Source organism: Brachyistius frenatus, unplaced genomic scaffold, assembly GCF_029030835.1.
Source record: "Brachyistius frenatus isolate BFR_SWC_R1_liver_20210118 unplaced genomic scaffold, ASM2903083v1 Contig_107, whole genome shotgun sequence".
NCBI classification, from domain to species: domain Eukaryota; kingdom Metazoa; phylum Chordata; class Actinopteri; family Embiotocidae; genus Brachyistius; species Brachyistius frenatus.
The window spans coordinates 67,501-91,500 of record NW_027210706.1 but is presented as its reverse complement, the minus strand read 5'-3'; the positions used below and the strand labels follow the sequence as shown (position 1 = coordinate 91,500).

Here is a 24,000-nt window from a genome sequence, read left to right as displayed (position 1 = left end):
CACCAGTAAATCTCACTAATTTACAGGTATATTACATACTGGACTAATAACAGTTTATCAGCCAAAAACATTGTGTTGAAAGATGGAGTTCATGAGCACAGAGTTTGGTTGTGGTCTCTGCACAGACTGTACAGGATTGTACCAAACTTGTACAGAAACCTTTTTACAGACAAAGCTCAAGCATATAACTTCTACATTCAAAAAATGGCTGCTCTTTCATTTATATGAATGTACGTGTGAAACGCGGGAGTAAATCCACAATATTTTACAGAACAGCAGTAAATTCACTTTTAGACAATCCAGGCAAAATAAAATGATCCCTGCACTTTGTGTTCTCTCTCCACGAGGTTAAAAAAAAAAAAAAAAAAAAAAAAAAAAACGGACCTAGCCATTACTTAAAGTTTTACAGTAGGTAATACTGCAGCATCTATTTGTAGTTTCAAAGCTAAAGATCTGTGCCTCTCTTCCCCTCCCTCCCTCTCTCTCTCTGTTCCTCTCCTCCTCTGTGTGGCTGACTGACAGAAGAGCAGGCATAAGCTGAACCACACACTCCAGCTACAGTCAGCTACAGCAGCAGGAGAGAAGGAGGGTGGAGGGAGAGCGAAAGCATGAGACTGGAGGTATGCAGCATCAGGTACAGCATCAGTGACAGCAGCATGTTTGGGCATCAGATGAAGCTATTTTAGGCAGAAAACTGTCAATGCTTCTCAAAAGGCTTGCCAACAGCAATGATCAGAGGAGACCTACATAATGCTGCAGACTGCCTGGGATGTCAGATCGGATTGGTTTTGTACTTTTTTTTAACAGAGGAGTGTGAGCAGTCCACACAGTGAAGTTATTTAGAGTAAAACAGTGAGAGATTAGTGAAGCGGAGCAGTGAAGGCCAGCCGAGCTCAGTGGAGACATACAGCTGTTGGGACAGAACAAATATTTCCTATCAGTTACTCAACATCTAGAGCCTTCAACGCTTAATGAACAATGTTTCTACTCCATTCTTTCACAATAAATGTAACTTAAACTTACACCAGTTTCTACTGAGGTCGGCAGATCTGGAAGACTTCACGTAAATAAGAGGGATGGGCATTTCAAGCAAAAAATGCTATTCCGGATTCACTGGCATATGTATTATCATGCAACTATTATTCGAACGCCTCACGCACGCACACGCACGCGCGCGCGCGCACACACACACACACACACACACACACACACACACACACACACACACACACACACTGAACAAAGCTGATGAGAAGCATGTCTTACGATCTTCACTCTGCACGTCTAACATTAAACTTACTTTCTCTGGTGACAAAGCTAGCTGTCGATTGTTCAATATCTGCTCTGTGTTTTACTCTCAAATGACTCTGGTAGACTTATAATCTGCTAGTTTTACCTGCAGAGTTTGCCCTGCACTTCACTTTTATTTATTTCCCCGCAGAACTTTTTTCCAGCTGTAGTCATCTTTGCATGTTTCTGTTGTTTGTAGCATCTAATCTACCTGGTAGCACCAAGTCCTTCTTTTCCTTCTTTTGTTGTTTGATGGCAGTTGTCCACATCCTGGTGGCAGTAAAGCATCACTACCAGGGGTCGGTAAAAACAAGGGGAAATGTATTTTTTTAAGACAAGTCAGTAGTCGTGTACACTGTTTGATTTTTTTTTCAAGATATCATGACTATTCAGAAATGTTAAAATCACGACGCATCACCAGTTAATAAACCACTCCACAGCTGTGTTAGTCAGAGGTGTGGGTTGAGTCGGAGTGGGGAAAGAGGGGAGCTTATTGGAGTAGCTATGGCAGACTCAATAACATAAACAGTAAGAGGGAGCCTGGCCGCTCCAGCCATTTAATCAACATTGGCTCTGCTTTTGGAGGATGGCTCTGCTATCTTTTATAGTGCGCAAAGATTTACTGTCTCATAATTTCTCTCACAGCGAGGGGTCTGCACTTCTAACTTTGAAATGTCAACATTTACTGGAGCGAAGTCTGAATTAAACCTTGAAACAGCAAACTGATTACCAGTTGACAAAAAAAATGATGAACCTGATGAGCATTTATATGCTTGTTTATATTACAATCACAAATGTTGACATCACGTGGTTTCTGTATACTCATGTGACCCACAAATTCAGCATATTAGTTTAACAGGCGCTGCTAGTCCGACAACACCAGCAAATAAGCTAAGTAATGTAGAATGGCTGCTCTTTCATTGTTTTTATGCTGTTTTGTGGTTTTGCGTTATTGCAGTAAGGCAGAAGTGGCTCTTCACCTGAATAAACAGGAAATGCTAACGCTGTCTGCAGGGCTACAGTGATGTATCCTCTTAAAGTTTGGCTCTGCAGTGATGCCGTAGTGAATGCTTGCTTGTACTCACGTCTTCACATAAACGAGTGTTTACTGTCCCGTCAGAATAAAGTCAGAAACGTTTGACCACCCAGTACAGCTGCAGTGTTCCTCCTCGTAAAGGAAATGCAGACCTGGATCGTCTCTCTCTCCTCGGTCCTTTGCCAAAATTTTACACACTCTTTTGCTACCAGTTTGCTGTTAACAATTCTAACTCAGAACTGTATTAAATTCTCTGTAAAAACGAAACATTTAACTAGTATCAGCTATGAACTTGAAAGCTCAATTCAACCCAAACACAGCTTTTTACACTGTACCATTGAAAACATAGTGCAGGTCCCGGACTGATAACTGAGGCCAAAGCACTGCTACAATATGATCTTGATAGAAATTGGTCGGGCTGTGTACAGAAAGCGGGTGTTCCCCCTGTTTGGCTGTGATTGGCTCGCTGTGTTTAGACGTGTGTTTGGATTGGTTCGGCTGCTGACACGCCCCGAACCAACCCATCTTTGAGCTGTAATTACTTCTGTCTCAAACTGAACCCTTCTGCAGTGTCGCTCCGCGCACATCTCCAGCCTGACTGCTGGCTGGGAGTCCTGCTCGGTCGTAGCTCATTCCCCGGCCACGCTGACATTACTGCATCCACCCAAAGAAAAGTGTCAGTGTAGCCGGAGAGTGAGCTACGACTGAGAGGAGGTCTGGGCCAAGACGTTGTGGTCATTTTGCAAAAGGGGATAATTTAGTGATACTTTACGGAAGGTTTATGTGTTTGTGATGCACTAAACATACAAGTAGAGCTACAAAGAGATTTATAATATCTTCATTTTTGGTTGCCAGGTCCCTTCTCAACTTCAGCACAGCAGAACCGTAACACAGACATTGTCATAAAGCCCTCAAGGATACTATTAGTAAATAATTGCTCCAAAAAAATCAGACATCTTTGGGTAAAATGTTCCTTTAACTTCATGACTATTATATGAAATGTATTTTTCCCTTCTGTAATTAGTTTTAGAGCTGCAGTTTAATCCAATCAGTCCAAGAAAAGAAACAGAAGCGATGAAAGTAGCAAACATTGATGTGGTTATGATGTCGTGGACATTCAGAGGCTGTTGGTTGCCACGGTGCATCTAGTGTCACCACACACTCTCAAGTGTCTCATTAGGTCGTTTCTCCCTGTATCTCTGGCTCTTAGTATGTGTGTATGTTTGCACTTGTATTAGTCATGTTGGGGAAACATAGATCTATTTACACAGTGACGTTCGGGAGACTCGACTGCCTTAGAAGGGACAAAGGGATAGTTCCCTTCAGTCACCAGGACATGAATCAAAGTCAGTGTAATGATCTCTGAACTTATGGAAACATGACAGTGTGTGTGTGTGTGTGTGTGTGTGTGTGTGTGTGTGTGTGTGTGTGTGTGTGTGTGTGTGTGTGTGTGTGTGTGTGTGTGTGTGTGTGTGTGTGTGTGTGTGTGTGTGTGTGCGTATTAATAGGGGGTAAATCAGCTCATAAGTGGGTATCTCCTCTCCTGAGCTCATCCCAGCTTGGAAAATGTGTTTCCACTGATTGCAACAGCGCTGTCATAAATAAATGACTCGATAATTTTAGCATGTCATGGAGGTAAAAATAGAACATCACGTTGTCGTCTCAAACAGAGGATGAACACTTTGTTAAGACATCTGAGTTGGTCCCTATTGGGATTTTATACAATAGACAAATGTTGGTTCGCACAGGAACTGTGTTTAGTCTGGATTTGAAGATGTTCACATTTTATTGTCATACTTTCAAAGCTTTTTGTCCTCACGTTTACGTAACAAAGATGACAAATCCCCCCGAAGGTTTAAAACTGATGCTCTTAAGACGTGGATGAGAGAAATGTGCGACACTTCCACAGTTAAGATCGTATTCAGTCTTTTTGTGCAGGAGGGGAAACTGGTGCTTTCTGTCTGTGTACTTCTGCACTCAGGTTTTAATCCAGCACAAACGGATGCTTTAACACAGCATGCTGCTAATTGTTACATGTTCTTAAAGGCAGTGTAGCATTTCAATGATGAGAACACAGGAGGAGCGGATCATAATTTATCTTTAAGAAGTCAATGTTGTTTTATAGGAACTATTGAGAGTCAAGAGCCTTTGCAACTAGCAGATTGAATAATATACAATGTGCATAAATCTCAGTCTAAAACGTCATTCGTGTGTTAATTGAGATAAAGAGCTGACCTAAATTCTGAATAACCTTTGACATATAAGAGAAATGAAGGCAAAAAGTGCACAACCATCATCTTAAAACACCTTTTGCTCTAGTGCCAAGTACAGATTGTTGCTTTCAAGTAAAACCCATCCTGGTTAAACCGACTCTTCTGCCTTCCTGAACGCTGCATCCAGTTTTTGTGAATTATCTGTTTTAAAAACCAGGAGGTGCTACAACAGTTTCTGTCATTTGATTTACAGAAGCACATTTCTTGATATAAATGGTATAAGCTGACAACAAGTTTAGAGATTTGAGGTGTTACCACCACTCACATCCTGTCACTGCAGTCAACACGGGCACTGGCAGGATTTTGCCACAACTTCGGACATAAAACACACCAGATTTGACGGCTAACAGCGGCTGAAGGCAACAAGACAAAGTTTGGAAAGGAGGTTATTTCAAGACAAGGTTGCCGTCCCTGATTGCCATCACACACACACACACACACACACACACACACACACACACACACACACACACACACACACACACACACACACACACACACACACACACACACACACACAGGAGCTGCTGCCTTTGGCTTTGCCCGTGTTCCACCTTAAGACTCTACATGTAGGCTACTTCTCTGTAATGATGTGATGATGCAGATCTTGCTGGGATCCGGGCTCCACAAGTTTTCTGGAAGAGGAAGCTGTTTTTTGGCTTCACCCCGGTTTAGCGCCGCTTTAACCCGGAGATTTAACCATCTCTCCTTTTCACTCACACACACACACACACACACGCGCGCACGCAGATAACACGACGAGCACACACATTTCCTGACACGCTTCTCATTTCATTATGGGTGACCGGGTTATGGAGGATTGAAGTGTCAATCGGCTCGCGCGCATGCATACGTGAATGCACGCTGACATACTGTATGGACTACACACGTGCACGCGCAGCCAGAGAGTGGTGTATGTCTCCTTACATCAGCGTGACAGCTCCAGTGGCCCTTATGTGCGTTGTGAGTGTATGGCAGGTATAATGGAAAAGCCTTAAACTTACCGCAGTCCTCACACAACACTCTCTCCACATCCTTCTTCAGCTCCGGCTCGCTGGCGTCCACAGGGGCGTACGATGCCTTGAATACCAAGGGCTCGGCGGTCGGGTCCATGAAAAAGATATATCTGTGGTCCTTCTCCACCGTGGTGCACGGGGCCTCGGAACCGAAGTCCCCGACGGTCACGAGCTGCTCCCTCTCGAGGCCGCCGCTGTTGACGGGCCACACATCCAGCACTTTGACATTCACACTGTAGGGCTCCCGGGAGGAGACGTTCTCCGGGGAGGAGCGCACCTCGCCCTCGATGACCACGGCTGATCTATACGCCTGGTCCTGGAGGGAGTTGAGACTCGGGGCGTAACAGGCGAAGGAGACCCCGATGACCAGCATGGAGAAATGCACTGGATCAAGCCTCATGCCGTCAGCCTGTGCTGTGCTGCAGTGCTGCTGGGCGGCGGAGCGAGCTGGAAGAGAGAGACGGCGGCGAACGGGCTCCGGCAGAGCAGGCAGGGCAGAGCGGCAGACCTTGTGGAAGTGTCCATGCCATCTGTGTCTGCCGCTGCTTTCCCCATACGGCTGCTGGCGTCGGATGGGGGGACACACCAGCCTAGGAACCGGAAACTGCCCGCTTCTGCATGCTTAAAAATGTGATTGCTGCATTCTCCTTCACCAACCACCCTCCCCCTCGTATCTCCCCTTTTCCTGAAAGGCAAAACAAGACTCGTAAATTAGCTTCCTCTCGAATCCAGGGCTGAAACCTCTCTCTCTCTCTCTGTCTCTCCCTTCTCCCCCCCACCCCTCTCTCTCTCTCTCTCTCTCTCTCTCTCTCTCTCTCTCTCTCTCTCCAGCTAATAGGCTAGCATCGCATGGGTGGGCGCATTGCCTCTCTGGAAGGAAAAAAGCGGCTTGCGCGTACAGGGGAATCACAAGATATGATACGCACTCCACGCACACGTACAGGCAATGTCGGGTCCCTTATCCACTTATTTCGATTGTCAAGAGTCCCACTTTTGCAAATCCGTTAGTCGGTAAGCAAAATTTAAAAAAAAAAAAAAAAAAAAAGAGAACAAAAACCGAGCAGGAACAAACGGACAGGATAAGATAGCAGTGGTTATCCGGTGAGGCGTTGCAACAGTAGCGCGCACCCTCCAGCCGCGTCCCCTGCGCCCCTCATCAAACGCGAGCAGCTTACGTGAGCAAACATCACCTGCCCGGTCACTGGCGTCGGCTCGCCACGTCCTGCGCAAACACCCTAATGACCCGGGCACCCACCCGCCCACCGCCACGGACCCCACCGGCATGTGACCATGCCGGTCGACTGTGTTAAACCTCTGCAAGTGGGTGCAAGAGAAATCACGCACGAAGTGCACAGACACACGGCTTAGAGTGCGTCTGTAGCCAAGCCCTGCAAGGCGCCCACTGTGGATCTCCAGTGCAAGAGGTGCAAGGGAGGCTATAAGCGACTACTACACACACTGCGGATAGTTGTTGCGATGACTAACGCTGCGAAATTCTCTGAATGGATTCCTTAGCATGGCGAAGCGAGCAGGGAATTTCGAGACTTCAGTTATAAATGCCCTCAGATATATCCGCTCACTGCGCGCTCAGAGCTGCACCCAAAACCTGACATTTTCCACACTCTTTTGCGAGTCATTGCAGTTCACAAATATTGCCTCGGGATACTGAAGTTAAACGACTCTGTGGCAACACGTGGTAGCAACAGTTACCACAAACTGCGGGCTTTATGGAGGAGATACATTCTACCCAAATATTTTACCGGTCCGGCTCAGATACAGCAAATAAAACCACTTTTTCACTGAACACGTCTCCACCAATGAAATGAGTCTTTTTATGTTGACAACAAGTAGCTACCCCTACCAGTCCCTGCCTCCCTCTCCGTTTTACCATCAGGCCAGCCATTCATAAGATTCGCCTTTGCCTCCCAGTCAGGAACTGTGCGTCCTTCGTTAGAGGTCAGAAACCCTCTCATTGTCCATCCTGAACGAGGGGTAAAATATAATGTCATATAGGACATGTGTGGACATGTCTTTTTTACTATGGATGACGGAGATGATAAAGAAAATGTACGAGGGGCCATTTCATCAGAGTATGTAACTACATCATGGCCTCATACCCCGTTTCACCGCCAGCAGGGTCATATCAGGGACCGGTCTCTGTCCATGGTGCTGAAAGACTTGACAGGTTTAGTGTTGTCCCCACAGACTGATCACATGCTACCCCATATGGACTGAAGGCCATTGCTGCAGTGAATGCCTATCTCCTCACCACATGCATCTTTTTCAAAGGCCTGTATGAACTTGAGATCCAAGAAGTAAATCTCTTTTACAGGAAAGTAAAAGTACATTTTGAGTCCTATGTGCTCTGTGTTCCAAGATGCTTTTAAGATAAGATAAAATAAGATAAGATTGACTTTATTAATCCCACAGTGGGGAAATTCGGTCATCACAGCAGGAAGAAAAAAACAAAAAGAGCCCACAATATGAAAACAAAAATTAACAAATACGTATAAGATATAAGAAATAATCATGCAGGTTTTATATTCGATTAGTCAACTGATGATGGAACCAAATTACTGGAATTGCTTCCCCAGCTCGGATATCATCACAACATTTCGGAGGGAAATAAAGCGCTTCAGTGGATGGTCTGTCCTGTGATCAAACCCCACCTCTTCCTTTCTCTGCCCACCCATTCACCTATCTGTCTCTCTTTCATTTCTTCAACCACTCATGCATTCATTAGAGCCCCCATTCACAGAGGTCGCACACAATTTAAGATTTTCTAAATTAGCCTCGAAAGCAAATCATTTGTTGACAAAGCGAAGGGGAGTAAAGAAAACGATTCCTGCTGACTGTGCCACCGATGGCCTCCCCGGTTCCCCTGATACTCAAACCGAACCTGAGCGACTTATGAGAGGGGGCACTTTAGGTGAGGCATCACCCTTTCAGCAGGGTGTTAGTGAGGTCACTTGAACTTTCCTGTCATGGTACACACACTGCCCAGGCTACTAGAATATCTCGTGACACACCGGTCCTTTTTGTTACAGTTATTATAAACTGACGGAAGATGTTTTGGTACACTTGACACAGATTTCTTCTCAGCAGCCCTCTTTTCCTAATTTTTCTTCATCAACAGCAATACTCCCAGGTGAACTCAAATCCCACCTGTTTTTATACCCACTGTCTGCTGTCCATGCTTCTGAAAAATGCACTTCACTAACTTATCTGATTAAAAAAGAAAAATGTTATTTATTTTTTGCCAACATATGAACTTTTCCTTATGCTGCTGCAGACTTTACAGTGACTTTCTTGCTTTGTTTTGGCGTATTTCAAAGGGAGTCTACACCTAACGTCAATGATTTAAAGTTTACTGTTAAAGCATGGTGGTTGTCCTTTTTCAGATTTGGTCTGTTGACATTATTATTATTATTATTCCACAGCTCTCCAATCCCCCATCAAGACTCCCACATCATTCTTCTACTTGAGGTCTGCATCGCTGATTAAAGCTGCTGCTCAAAATCCTCATAAAACTCACAGGTTTGTTCTTACTGCTGTTAGGACGTTTAATAGCAAGGATCCAGTTGAATTTCCAATTTAAAAAAAAATTTTTGAACATGATGCTCAAGTGACGGGCAAAATCACCGGAAAGGCTTTGTTATAACAATTTTTCATTACTAACGAGATAATCAGCTGTTTATTAATCAACATTTTGTGTTTACAAAAAGTCAAAAAAATGAAATGAAAAATGTCAAACGCCCATGCTCACATGTTCAAATAATTTTTCCAAGGCAATCTAAAATCGAAGGCTTTTCAAGCAAACAACAGAGAAAAGCAGCAAATCGACACATCGAGAAATGTACCAACAAATGTTTAGAACTATTTCATTGCAAACCTTTTTATATTAACCGATTATGAAATACTGTAGCTGCCAAATCATTTTCTGTCAATCAGCAACTGTAAACTGAGATGAGTGAGTCGGCCTATACTAAATCCACATCACATATATTGTTTAATACAACACGATAAATATTTCTGTTTTATTCTCCGAACTGAATATAAATTTCGATGTTTTTGTACCACTGCGGTTGTACATACACGGCCTGAATCCGAAATGTTGAGATTCACGCAGATTAATAGGAATTACTTCAGCTTCTTATTCCTGACTAATTGTCCAAGATACACGTATTTAGAAAGTTGTCTTTTTGCCAGTTTGCACTGATAAACCCCCTCAAAGCCTTCAGCAGATTCCCATTGACAAACAGTGACACACAAGTCCAATCACAAGGTAATGATTCATGATGCTTCACAGTGGATCAGCCCCCGTCAGACTCCCACGCATGCCATCAGCTGCTGCTCATTCAGAAATATCTGTTGCACCCCGTTCTCTCCTTCCACCGGGACTTGTGTGGGTTCGCTGTCCGTGGTGCTGAAAGCCCCAAACAACTGTCCATGGTGCCCAAACACCCGAACCAACGCCCACCTGCTGTGACTTTGTCCGTGCTCCGCCCTTATTGTGTTTTACACCGTGTACAAACAAGTGTAATCTTTATAAACTTTGAAGGGAAGTAATCTATCTAGTCATTTATCTATCTATCTATCTATCTATCTATCTATCTATCTATCTATCTATCTATCTATCTATCTATCTATCTATCTATCTATCTATCTATCTATCTATCTATCTATCTATCTATCTATCTATCTATCTATCTATCTATCTATCTATCTATCTATCTATCTATCTATCTGTCTGTCTGTCTGTCTGTCTGTCTGTCTATCTATCGGTCTTTACAACCATCTATGTATATATCTCTCCACCTATCTTTGATATTACTGCAGTGTCTTAGGCTCACGCGGGTGGGGGTTAACTTTCAGTTGCAATATACGGCTACATTAAAGGCTGAAATGAAAATAGTTTGAACCGTTGCTCAAACAGCGCGAGTGTCTTGAACGCAGCCCGCTCGGAGTACTACAGTGACACAGACTACAGTTACTTTCGTTTTTTCCTCCTCTCCTCCTCTCGTCTCGCGATAGAGCGGCGGAGTGGTTTGACGGGCAGTCGAGGTTGCAGCAGGCAGAGGGAGACGGTGGAAGGTAAAGCAGGGAGGCAGCATCATGGCGGACAGAGACAGTGGCAGTGACCACGGAGGGCCCACCGCAGGCCCCGGCACGCTGCCCCAGGGTGCGATGGGCGCCATGTCCCGGCTGCAGCACGACACCGAGGAGCTCGCCTCAAAGCGCGTCGACATCCAGAACAAGCGCTTCTACCTTGACGTGAAGCAGAATGTTAAAGGCCGCTTCCTAAAGATAGCCGAGGTCGGGGCTGGGGGAAACAAGAGCCGCCTCACTCTCTCCATGTCGGTTGCCGTGGAGTTCCGCGATTATCTCGGGGACTTTATCGAACATTACGCCCAGCTGGGCCCGAGCAACCCGGACGTGGTGCAGGATGAACCCCGGCGGGCGCTCAAGAGCGAATTCCTGGTGCGGGAGAATCGGAAATATTACATGGATCTGAAAGAAAACCAGAGGGGGCGGTTCCTGAGGATCCGACAGACCGTTAATCGGGGGCCCGGATTGGGAAGCGCGCAAGGCCAGACCATCGCTCTGCCGGCCCAGGGTCTCATCGAGTTCCGCGACGCTTTGGCCAAACTCATCGACGACTACGGCGTGGACGAGGAGCCGGCGGAGCTCCCGGAGGGCACCTCTCTCACGGTCGACAACAAGCGCTTCTTCTTTGACGTGGGTTCCAATAAGTACGGGGTCTTCATGCGGGTTAGTGAGGTGAAGCCCACGTACCGGAACTCCATTACAGTTCCCTGCAAAGTGTGGTCCAAATTCGGAAACACCTTCTGTAAATATGCGGAGGAGATGAGGAAGATCCAGGAGAGGAGTAGAGAGAAACGGGCCTCCGAACTACTACCTGAGGGCCCGCTCGGCGATGACGGCGACGAAGACTGACGCGGATTTTAGGAGAGCTGAAATGAAACAACCAAGACAAACTGAACTCTGAGAGAAAACGAGACTTTTAACTGTAAATTAGAAAGAGAATTTCCAAGGGAATCACCCCACACACACAACCTCCACAGACATGGCAGCACCTCTGCTGTCTCCTCGCTCATTTTACTGGATGTCACCCCACTTACCACCCATGTAACAGTAAGCCGCTGCTATCAAGGATTGAACTGTAAGATATGAACTGTTTCCTACTTGATTTAAATGACAATGAACAGAGTGTTTATATCTCTATCAACGACAGATTTTGCACACATCAAAGCTATTTCGAAAAAAAAAAAATGTTTAAATGTTTTCAAACTGGTAAAATGCTAAGATTTAATCAAAGTAAAACCAGAGGTCTATTATATAAAATGACAGTCTTCATGTAGAACGAATATTTGACATCAGCACAAAGAGAATATATTATGGACTTTATGAAACCAAAATCTGATACCAGATGTATAGTTTATTATAAAGGTACGCAGAATAAATATGAAAGCGCTCTAAAAGTGTATGAACTGCAGAACACAGCACTACAGGCCTGTAAACACCTGTCAGCATGCGTGTAGGCTCATGTTTTGAAAAGAAGTTGGCAAAGTAGGCTTTAGTCTTTAATTTGACCTAAAACATAGTCTGCTAATGAAAGTATTTCTATCGCGCCATTATGGAAAGGTTGAGACTCAAAACTAAATAGCCTATTTTGTGCGCCTCAAACCAATGAGATAAATCTCTCGGAGCTACTCTATTGAATATCAACCCTCTTGCACCATGTCCATATAAACTTAAATGAAAAAAGTGCTAACTTAGATGTACTAATTATGATTTTGTGAATCAGATGTTAAAAAAAAAAAAAAAAAAAAAATCCTTATTAAGATACCCACGTTTTCTGTGGGTTAAATCTTTTTCTTTGTTACTTTGTTGTATTTTCCTCTGGGGGGGTGGGGGATGCAAAAGAAAAAGGTCCACTTGTGGGAGCGCGAGGCGCGGAAACAAAAACAAAAAAAAAGACGCGTCGGCGCAGCGCGCGGCGAGGCAACGCATCCTCTCTGACGTCATTACGACCCGTGCCTTATACACTCCACTCGTTTACGTGTTCTCACGTGGATGGTCTGTGACCTCGACCGCTGTATGTTTTCATTTACGAGTGCTGTTATGTAGGCAGAAATATATACTCACCAGGGCTGTGGGATTCGCACCCCTGCAGTGCATGGAGCATGCATGGCAACACCAAAAGTAAGCTGAAAGGCTGCTGGGAGCTTAGGGGGGGGGCCCAACTGTGGCGTAGGGTAGAAAGGCCCCGGTTGCGAGGTGGGAGGGGTGGGGGCTCACTAAATTATGGCACCCCGGAGCCCAGAATCCCTATAGCAGCACCCCTGGCTGAGTGGCCCCTCGCAGAGTCGAACCGGAGAACGACCCGGGACGTGCTGCCCGTGGCCGTGCTGACTGTGAGCGTGGAGTTTAAACTGGAGATGTTACGGGTGGCTTTGCACACCATATGCACCAAGATATTGAAAAGAAAAACAGCGACAACAAAAAACAAAAACAGGAGCGGCTGGATGAGGCTATTTGTCAGAGCTGAGATGGATGCTGTTAAAGAGCCAGGCAGTCAGCCAGCCAGGCGGGCCAGCCGGCCGGTCCCATGCAGTCAGTCTGAGTGCAGTCCAGCGGATGTAGAGGCCTATCAGTGCAGGGCCGACGCAGTATCTATCTCTTTATGGTGCTACAGCCCCTCGATCCCTCCTTGGGGGCCTCGCCGCTCAGAATATGTCACTTTTGCATTATTGGTATTCTGATGCTCTTTTATTGTTTTCTTCTTCTTCTTCTTCTTCTTCTCTCCACATTATGTTGTCCACAACGTGTCGGGTTTCTCCCTCCCAGCCAGAGACGAAGCCACTGACGAGTGTAGGACATTTCATGTTAGTGTGCAATATTGTGTACGTGCCAATCGTGGCATTGTATCACGTGTATAGACTATTAAAAGACGAAAAAAAATGTATAGGCTATGTGATCAGTAGATATTTGAAAGCATGATGATGAGGTTGATGCATCTGCATTATATTTCCGAAATGTGAAGACTTTCTTCTTAAGCACTTGCTCAAAGTGAAAAAAAAAAGTCAGACTAGCAGTGAGGTGTTTTTCCTGTCACATTCTGTAAACCAGTAGGCTGCCTTGTCCGTCTCTCAGTGCGCGTAAACTAGTTCGGGTGTTTTTACGTCCCCCCTACAGAGTCACCCCAGAGAAAAACCATTTCCCTCCTCATTCCTCTCCGAACACACACACACAACACGGACTGTCAACGACCTCAGACCGTCTCCATGTCAACCCCTCTGCAGCAGCCTACACTCAAGCTGAATAGTATCTCGGGCCTTTAGTCCAGGGGTGGCTGACACACTCACACACATACAGTCTCCCCCTGTTGAGGCCTCTTGTTGCTATCTGAGTGTTTGGGAGGCCTCGAAAGTATTTTGAATGGTGTCTAGAAGTGCACAAGGCCTTGTGTCATTAGACGCCAGGAAACTGTGTGTTTGGAGCCCGAGTGCGACCCCTCTCTTGCCTGGGACCGCCGGTCGCAGGTGAACTACGATTTGACTGGCTTTTTCTGCAGTTTCACTTGAGCTGGGCGATAGTGATCGGTCACAGCAGACCCGTAGGACAGAGGAGTTTGTTGTTGTTTTTACAATGAGGATCACAATCCTTCTCTCTGATGTGGGCAGACTCTGATCTCAGATCTGCTTCTCTTTCCCAGCTCAGGCTTCAGAACATAAAAGAGGCCCTGCTCATTGTCTGTGCAGCAAGAGTTGTTTGAATGCGTCATTTAGGACATGCAGTCCATTCCTTCTTTTTGACCCGACTGACCTTTAGGCTTACATTAAAGCTCTACTTAACAATCAATGTCCTCCAAGTATTGAGTTCACCAATCAGGTTTATTTAAAGCAGGTTGGCCTGCAACCACTAATACAACAGAGCCTGGTCACAGGCCCTGTCAGAGTGGCGTGCCACCTAGCTGGCATGAAGGGGAAACAGACTGAATGGATTGCAGCTTTACAGGCCTCGGCTGGATAAAAGTGGCTAATGCAGTTACAGGCCGGGCCTACCACACGTGTGGGATAGCTGAGGCAGGATTCCCCAGAACACTCCTGTGTATCGGGAGTCGTGTTGAATCCTGACTTTAAACAGTCGATCCGTGTTGGACTGCTCGTGCCTGTCGTGACGGAGCCCAGAAAAACGTTCTAGAAAATCCCATCTGTTCCACGCAGGACTTTTTAGCCCGAGTTTGTCTCAGAGTGATGGTGAAAGGCCCGATGAAGCCTGGCACTGCACTGTAGGGGCTTACCAGCAGCAGCCTGCCGAGACCCTCTGACCCGGCTGCGGGACAGAGCCAGTTAGGACTTTTCTCTCTGTTTTGTAGAAGAACAGGGAATCTCTTTCCACTCTTGCAGAGATGACCATATTTCCTCACACTGCCCTGTGAATTATATATATATATATATAAAAAAAAGAAACAGTTTCCAGTGAACTCGTGTACAAGCCACACATGACTATGTGCTCAGCTAAGCACATCTGAGGTCAACCAGAGTTCAACTCGAGTTCAACAAGAGTCTGAACTCTCTGTCGTGATGCAGCACTTATTCCCCAAAGTGTTCTAGCTTTAGCTTGATTAGGCCTCTAGGAGGCTCATGCTACATGAAGACTGGAAATACAACACTTCCTTTCTCTTTTTCTCTTTTCTCTAATGGCCAAATATAAGGAGAGCCTGAACCTGCTCATAAAGTTCCCTTTGTGAATGCCTCACTCCGTAAAACGCACACATTTTTTTGACGATTAAAAGACGTGTTGTCTTGTCTTGTTTTGTTACCGACTGTAATGGTGCTTCTGGGTCAGTTGTGTTTTCAGTGCAGAGTGATGCCGTTGTGAAACATGACTCGTCCCTTTTGGGTCGCAGCTCTGTGTGCGTTACAGAGGAAGGGGGCACGTGTGCGTTTGCAGAAAACGGAGCGATCAAATCGGATTTCTCATTATTCGAGAACTCACCCAGTATCACAGCAAAACCTGGTGTGACCTTGCAGCCATGTTGTGCCCACATTACACGGTCATCCATTTCTGGGATGCAAATGCAAAATGGTAGGCAGATGCTTTTTGTCTTGTTTTCTGTAACGTGCTGTCCTCGGTGGCTCTGGCTAAACTCAGTGTACATGAGTGACGGTGCACTGAAGCTGTTAGTATTGATGAGAATGATGTTTTGATTTATGAAAACGGGTTGCCATCCTAGCAATCCCCGCTCATGACGTTATCCTGCCTTTTGATCATTTACAAGTGCAGTGTTCATTTGTCAAATTTGATTGAAAGAGCTTCTTTTTTCTTGTTCAAACTAAAGTTAACCTGACCATTCCTTACACATACCGACTGATGGAAACAAGAAAAGTTCAATAGTACACATAGCTCCAAAGTGCAGCAGTGGCTACTTGTTGCATGTAACTGCGATTGCTAGGATGGCTCCGGCTGTGGGTGCTTTGACTGCTTGTTCCTCCTGTCTACTGTTTCGGACCATTCAGAGTTCCTGGTTAATCACGCAGCCAATCGCAGCCTCTGGTCAAAGCCAAGCACTATATGACTCATCACAAACCACTGACAGAGGAGCTCATTCAGCACGTCTTCTGTTTGCACACGCACCAAGTCGTAGGGTCCATCCTGTCTGCAGACTGTATAGGCTACTGTTGTGTATAGTTCTAAAGATTACGATGTATTGAAGATGAAACGGATCCTGGATTTTAAGGGGTGGGGTCAATGCACAATGAACATATCCCATGTCACCGTTTGGTCTAAATCCCTTTACCATCCCCATATGAGATAATATGTTGTATCTTTCAAAAATATTTTATCTGTGGTGTGTGTGTGTGTGTGTGTGTGTGTATATATATATATATATATATGGTTTGTTATATATGATGCTCCTCCTTTCAGAAAAATATAACATGTAAACAGGAAAAACATATTGCTGTTTTTTTCCTTTGTATTTTATACTTACAGAAAGCATTGAATAAAAATGGATAAATACTTGCACTTTAGATATGTTAAGAAAAATAAAAATCTGCATATTATTTTTGATAGGGATCTCACATTTAAGAGTATAAATTACAGGCTTTGTGACTATTGCTGGACAGAGATGTATTGAGTTAAACTTATTGAAGTATATTTTGTCTGTGTGTCAGAAGGTTTACTAAAGTAAATTGCATGATAAAGTAGTGCTACACCGATATTGTTCTTTTTTTAGTTGGTAAAAATGTCTGAAAACTGTGATAACAACCCTCTTGTATCATGTTTAACCTCTCCTCACCCATTCAAGAATATTTCTGACTGAAATATGGCCTTTCCTGACTACATGACGATGGTGCTTACTTTGGCTTTGACATCAAGCTCATTCTATACATCTCAACATCATCAGAACTCGCGTCCTTACACTTCATTACTTTCTGTTATGTACTCTCACTACCTTATTAAATTTCCGTTGATGGCAAAAAAAAAAAAAAAAGGTGTGCTGTTTTGTACATTGCTGTTTGTTTTAATGTTGGGGAGCCTTGTTGTCTGAAAAATGACTAATCGCGCAATAAAATGTCATCTCACATGTCCCTGTCTCTGCACAACTGTCTCAACACTACAGTCGGCCAACGTTAGCAGTGCAGGGCTCAATAAATCAAAACAAACTGTAGCCATCGACTGAATACCATCAAGAATCACCGTTAAAATCGTCATTCTTTTTCTAAGTAAATTGGGCCTGTTCAGACACACACTGCAGGCGTATTGATTAGCATATATAAATCCAACATTATTTAAAACTTTAAAACACGTGACTCCCCATCAGCTGTCCACTGGAAGCTTCTTTGTGTACGAATGGAAACAACAGGAGGGTAAACTACGTTGAATGGATGCAAAGATCCAATTTTGTTGTTGCTGTTTTTAACATTTTGCTTATATTTAGAAAGAGAGCGGTTGAGACGGACAGGAAAGGAGCAGAGGAGTGACAGATAGCAAAGGTCCGCTGCTAAAGATGTTCAAGCCCACGCTGTAATCGCTCGAACCATTCGGCCGTCGGGTTGCTCCTGAAGATCACCTTTTACACTTTTGACTTTCACGTGGAAAATCAAAGGTAAAGTACCGGACTGTTGCCCCCGTAGGAAAGAGGGACCACTGTTCACAGAGCAGTTTTAACTGTTATCACCCGGGTGAGGATTATTCAGTTTGCAATAAGCACCAAAAGCAGTGAAAAAGTAAACTGAGGGAACTTCACGTTAAAATCTCAGCTATTGTAAACAACATCTTAAAACCGGTGGAAGTTTAAGAGCTAAAGTGGCATTTCTTCTAACAATAACGACATTTTACTGGAGTTACTTGTATTAACTAGACACAGCTCGATATTAAGCAGATGTGTTTTGGAGGAATTAATTGCTGAAGTAAACAAGTTATAAGGAGTGACATGTCAGACACATAACAGGCCGGTTTTAAACAGGTAATAGGAGAGTAGTGATATACAGCCGTTTGGAAGTTATAGCTTAAATATTTTTCAAAATATATTTAATAAAAAAACATTGTCCCTTCTTTTCTGAATTGTGTGGCCCTTTTGCAGCCATTTGTGCTTTATCAAATCAATGCAATTAGTCAACGGGGAACTGAATGTCAAATTAGATGTGAATATTTTGGGGTTTACGTATTGGCCCGAGCACGAGGCCAACAAGATAGTTGGGGTTATTTTGACAGCAGAAGCACGCTGTTCCCTTTAAGCTCAGCTGTAGCTGCACAAACATTCATGAGGCACAAGCCATGTGCATCAGCTGCTACTACCAAAACACACCTGAATCTCTCATTGATCTGCCCGCAGTTTGAGTTGCATTGTGGGTAACTTTATCCAAACTGAAGCGATAAGCATGAAACAAGTACAGGCCTTATTAATGAAACTCATTCCGACTGAATTTCACTTTGCCTTTCTGTGGCACGGAAACCAAACACAGCCACTGTTAGTAGAATAAGTAAATACTCCTTCTATAAAAAAAAAATCTAAATGTCTGCGGTGACCTGAAGCTAATGTTTCTGACCTGCATCACACTGTGGTTTAGCTTTGTCCTGCTCTTTAATAGTCTGTAGAGAATTGATGAATTTCCCAAACTCCTCAGTCAGTCCTCATCTGTGAAGCCATTCAGTTAAAAATATTGTTTGAAAGTAAAATCTTACCTTAGTTTTGTGTTCAGTCAGGTATCGCTGCACTCTGCCGGCAGTTTCTGGAGCTTCGAATATTTTCTCAAACTTTAAAATACTTCTTTTCCAGTTTGTTATCTTTAAACAAGGCATGCAGTGTCTCCATATATGTTGAATATTGTTCACTCTGGCACGGATTAGGTGGTAATAAATGCAAACCCACCATGATGTCAGCCACTTCGCCTGTGTCCATCGCCATCTTGCGTTTTTGGAGCCAGAAGTGACCATATTTGGACGGACTAAGGAGGATTCAGGAATGGATGAGCACCCAGACATGCCCCCAAACATACCTCTTCCTGATGCCTAATATCTAATTGATTAAGCAATTATTTTCAGAACTGGTCAGAAAGACAACATTTAGCAAATGACACCAAAAAAAACATCTTGAACGAATATTTCAGTAGAAGTTGATTCCGGTTGGTTTTAGTTTATCTGTATTTTAAGGCACTTCTTCTCTTTTCAGACCTGGAAACTATGTCCACTTTTGTATACAATCTGTGGCTTGTGTCTCTTGATTAAATATTTATTCTGTTGTCAAATTCTGTTACCCTGCACACTTTTTAAAAATACTTCCCAGAAAAAAGGTTTTAATATTCTGGCCAATGGTGCTACACTAACCTTCTGCCTTTTTAAATTAAAAAAAAAACAACCTTTTCCTTGCAGGCCCACACATAGATCTTATTCTTTCCATTGTGACTTATCATGTTACAGTACATCCGGAAAGTATTCACAGCGCTTCACTTTTTACACATTTTGTTGTTACAGTTTTATTCCAAAATGGATTAAATTCATTTTTTTCCTCAAAATTCTACACGCAATATCCCATAATGACAAAGTGAAAATAGTTTGTTTAAAATGTTTGCAAATCTATTAAAAAATAAAGAATGAAAATATAACACGTACATAAGTATTCACAGCCTTTGCTCAATACTTTGTTGAAGCACCTTTGGCAGAAATTACAGCCTCAAGTCTTTTTGAGTACGATGCTACAAGCTTGTCTCCTATTCTTGGGCAGTTTCTCCCGTTCTTCTTTGCAGGACCTCTCAAGCTCCATCAGGTTGGATGGGGAGTGTCGGTGCACAGCCATTTTCAGATCTCTCCAGAGATGTTCAATCAGGTTCAAGTCTGGGCTCTGCCTGGGCCTCTCAAAGACATTCACAGAGTTGTCCCAAAGCCATTCCTTTGTTATCTTGGCTGTGTGCTTCGGGTCGTTGTCCTGTTGGAAGATGAACCTTCGCCCCAGTCTGAGGTCCAGAGCGCTCTGGAGAGGGTTTTCATCAAGGATGTCTCTGTACATTGCTGCATTCATCTTTCCCTCCATCCTGACTAGTCTCCCACCACCATGCTTCACCGTAGAGATGGTATTGGCCAGGTGATGAGCGGTGCCTGGTTTCCTCCAAACATGACGCTTGACATTCAGGCCAAAGAGTTCAATATTTGTTTCATCAGACCAGAGAATTTAGTTTCTCATGGTCTGACAGTCCTTCAGGTGCCTTTTGGTAAACTCCAGGTGGGCTGTCATGAGCCTTTTACTGAGGAGTGGCTTCCGTCTGTCCACTCTACCATACAGGCCTGCTTGGTGGAGTGCTGCAGAGATGGTTGTCCTTCTGGAAGGTTCTCCTTTCTTCACAGAGCAACGTTGGAGCTCTGTCAGAGTGACCATCGGGTTCTTGGTCACCTGCCTGATGAAGGCCCTTCTCCCCCGATTGCTCAGTTTGGCCGGGCGGCCGACTCTAGGAAGAGTCCTGGTGGTTCCAAACTTCTTCCATTTACAGATGATGGAGGCCACTGTGCTCATCCTTCAATGCTGCAGACATTTTTCTTTCCCCAGATCTGTGCCTCGATACAATCCTGTCTTGGAGGTCTACAGACAATTCTTTGGACTTCATGGCTTGGTTTGTGCTCTAACATGCACTGTCAACTGTGGGACCTTATATAGACGGTGTGTGTCTTTCCAAATCATGTCCAATCAACTGAATTTACCAGGTGGACGCCAATCAAGTTGTAGAAACATCTCAAGGATGATCAGTGGAAACAGGATGCACCTGAGATCAATTTTGAGTGTCATGGCAAAGGCTGTGAATACTTATGTACATGTGATTTTTTTCATTTTTGATTTTTAATAGATTTGCAAAAATTTCAAAATTGTTTATTTCACGTTATCATTATGGGATATTGTGTGTATAATTTTGAGGGAAAAAAATGAATTTAATCCATTTTGGAATAAGGCTGTAATATAACAAAATGTGGAAAAAGTGAAGCGCTGTGAATACTTTCAAGATGCTCTGTATATTACTTCCAAAAAAGTCTCATTATTAAACCTGTTCCACCATAAATCACAGTAAAAGATAATTCTGGGGGAATTATATCAGGGTGGATATATTGCTAACTTAGATTTTACCAAATTGGTGATATATTTCCAAATATTAAATGTCATTTTTTTTTTTTTAAGCAAAAGGATTAAAACAAAATTCTCAAAAGCATAATGTCCTCATATGTTGACAACTGAACAGGACTATTCATTCTACCCAGATAAAATGCTATACTTTATACATTTTTAAGTTACCACATCCCAAAAGGCTTGGCATTGTCCATAGTGATATCGTGGTAAATTCAATATTGAACTTGTGATGACCACCCCAAAAAGTAAAAGCTGACAACAGTCCCTTCAATTAGCTTCAATAAAGTGTCAGCAAGTGTCAGTATTAGGTTTGGTTATGTACCAAACGTTTTGGATATTATAAGTCAGTTGTTTCACAGTCAAAACAGATCATACACTGTCTGTCTGTGACTATGGTCTGTAACAGCAGCCCGTATCACCACGTTAGTTTACAAATGCAATCAGCATTTCTCAGAAAGTTGTAGCTGAACTTCTCCACCATGCCTGCAGATGTAGGAGGTCACGAAGGTGGTGTCGTTTAACTTTAGATTTGACTCATTAAAAAAAAAGATGGAGATGATACAGCGGTGTGACACACCGAGCGCCGCTCGACTCGTTCACGTGCAGCAGACATCAAATGTCACGCTGAGCTTATTTTGCGAACTTGAACTTAAACGTCACACTCGACAATGACTTGTTCCAAGACGGGATGATACTGTATGTTTTTGGTAACTGACAGTTTGTCTGTGACCGATAGGGACGTTCAGGCTCACAGTTTTTGGTCTAGTTAACAGCTGCTTTCAAATTTAGCTCTCAACTGCAGGCTAAACATATTAATATGCATCCACTGAACAAGTGATTTACCACTCGTGAAAATGATGATGCTAATCCTGAACAAAAGCTGTTCAAAATATTACACAGTAATATTCATGTCTACAGAGTATCAAATATGTCAGTGGCACACAAATTAGAAAACTGCTGTAAACTCTTTAAGAGATGAATAAATTACAACCACAACCATCTGTATAAAAGCTTACTTTATGAAGCACAGACTAAATATTCAGTAAATATGTCCTTTACATGGTATGAGCATCCTGTCAAAAAGTTCTGATATACAAACGAAACAAACAAAAAGACAGATTCCAATGCTGACATCAAAGTGCCAAAGTTATCTTCTTTTTTTTTTTTTTTTTTTTTTTAAATAAAACATAACAATCAACATTTTTTTTTTTTTTTTCTCACAATCCTATATTACAGCACAGGCCTACCCTAGAACATTGGGAAACAATGGTTAGCACAACAGCCAAAGTGACTATAAGGGGAAGTCTCCCTGTAAGAAAGCAGTTATTTATCTAACAATACAGCTTTAGAAAATGGTACTTGCTCTCTGAAAGCTCCGTTTCAGCGTCTTGGTCTGAACAAGACTCAGGTTCCAGGATTCCAGTTTCCAGCCGAGTTCCCAAAAAGGATCCCAGATCCCATCAGCCTCTATAAATATGATACACGAAGCGGCAGAAGTGCCGGTTCCAGAGCCAAATATATAAATATTCATACTGTCAACATCCACAACTCTCATTATGTCAACATGCTGCTGTGCCTCTCGGGCTGAGTGAGGAGACGCTGAAATTACCGATCTACAGTTGTGTCATAAGCAAAATATACGGAAAGAGAACGCGTGCGCGCGCGCGTGTGTCTGTGTGTGTGTGTGTGTGTGTGTGTGTGTGTGTGTGTGTGTGTGTGTGTGTGTGTGTGTGTGTGTGTGAGATGGGGGAGTTAGGATCAATTAAGGTGCTCACAAACAGCGGTACCACCACATCTCCACACAAGTCCTCCTTCCAGAACCAGGCTTCATGTGTTGTTGTTTTCCTCGGTCTGAGAAGACGTGTGCCGGATGTCCGTTTGCCGGTTCTTGACTGGCAGACGCGTCATACTAAGAAAGCCAAAGCAGTCTCCTCTTCTTGGAAAACAAGTCTCTCCTCATCCTCCTCCTCTTTCTCTTCCTCACCCACATCAGGGTGTTTTGATGGCTACTTTGCTGGTGGACTCGTTCCCCTTCTCCATCTCAGTATGCCGACAGGTTTTCTGACTTAACACACCAAGCTGGAGCAGTCCTACTGCTACACCCTGCAATCAGCCAGACAGTCTGAAATAAACCAGGGCCTGCTTTCCCAAAAACATCATCTAATGGGAGGGATGGCCGTGGAAGGGACACACCAGGACTAGCAAGTCTTGTACCAGGCAAAGACGACTACAATAGGTCCATGTAACGTGATAAATCAGAGCAGAGAACAGATAGAGGTAAAGGAACATCTTTCATCACAAGGATAACGGCTGCCGAATGAAGATGCTTTTAGAAGACCCAGGCCTGATTGTGATGGCAGTCTTATTCAGCAGAAGGCCGTTTCATTGGTTCTCACCAAACATGCTCAAGAAATCCCTCATTTAATACCATGACACTGCTATATTTACTTCTTCCTGTTGCCTACAGCTTTAACATCTCCACTGGAACCACTTTAAAAAGCATTCCAACACACACACACACACACACACACACACACACACACACACACACACACACACACACACACACACACACACACACACACACACACACACACACACACACACACACACCATGACCCACTCGTACTGTATGCCTCCCTCCCACACGTTCCTGTTCTTCCCTTCATTTCTTCAGAAACCTCACACCCAGCCATGCAGGACTATTGTTACACATCACTTCTGGCAGCTCAGTGAACTCAC

General features: G+C 43.8%; 3 protein-coding genes across 6 annotated transcripts in view; 1 reads left to right on the top strand and 2 right to left on the bottom strand.

The window, feature by feature from the left end:
- The window catches only part of LOC138628846 (pro-neuregulin-2, membrane-bound isoform-like), a 54,207-nt gene extending 47,553 nt beyond the window's left edge, over positions 1-6,654 (bottom strand). For all 3 annotated transcript variants that reach the window (XM_069712145.1, XM_069712144.1, XM_069712146.1), the window contains exon 1: positions 5,604-6,654. In XM_069712145.1, coding sequence (XP_069568246.1) covers positions 5,604-6,015 — 412 coding nt within the window. In that variant the 5' untranslated portion in view covers positions 6,016-6,654. The remainder of the gene's footprint in view (positions 1-5,603) is intronic.
- Positions 6,655-10,634: 3,980 nt separating this feature from the next.
- LOC138628887 (transcriptional activator protein Pur-alpha-like) lies at positions 10,635-15,095 on the top strand. The gene has a single exon (XM_069712210.1). The coding sequence runs from the start codon at positions 10,731-10,733 to the stop codon at positions 11,571-11,573; it is 843 nt and encodes a 280-aa protein (XP_069568311.1). The 5' UTR covers positions 10,635-10,730; the 3' UTR covers positions 11,574-15,095.
- Positions 15,096-22,259: 7,164 nt separating this feature from the next.
- The window catches only part of psd2 (pleckstrin and Sec7 domain containing 2), a 34,355-nt gene continuing 32,614 nt past the window's right edge, over positions 22,260-24,000 (bottom strand). For both annotated transcript variants that reach the window (XM_069712141.1, XM_069712142.1), the window contains exon 15: positions 22,260-24,000. This exon is cut by the window's right edge and continues 1,347 nt beyond it. The gene's annotated coding sequence lies outside the window, so the exon portion shown is untranslated.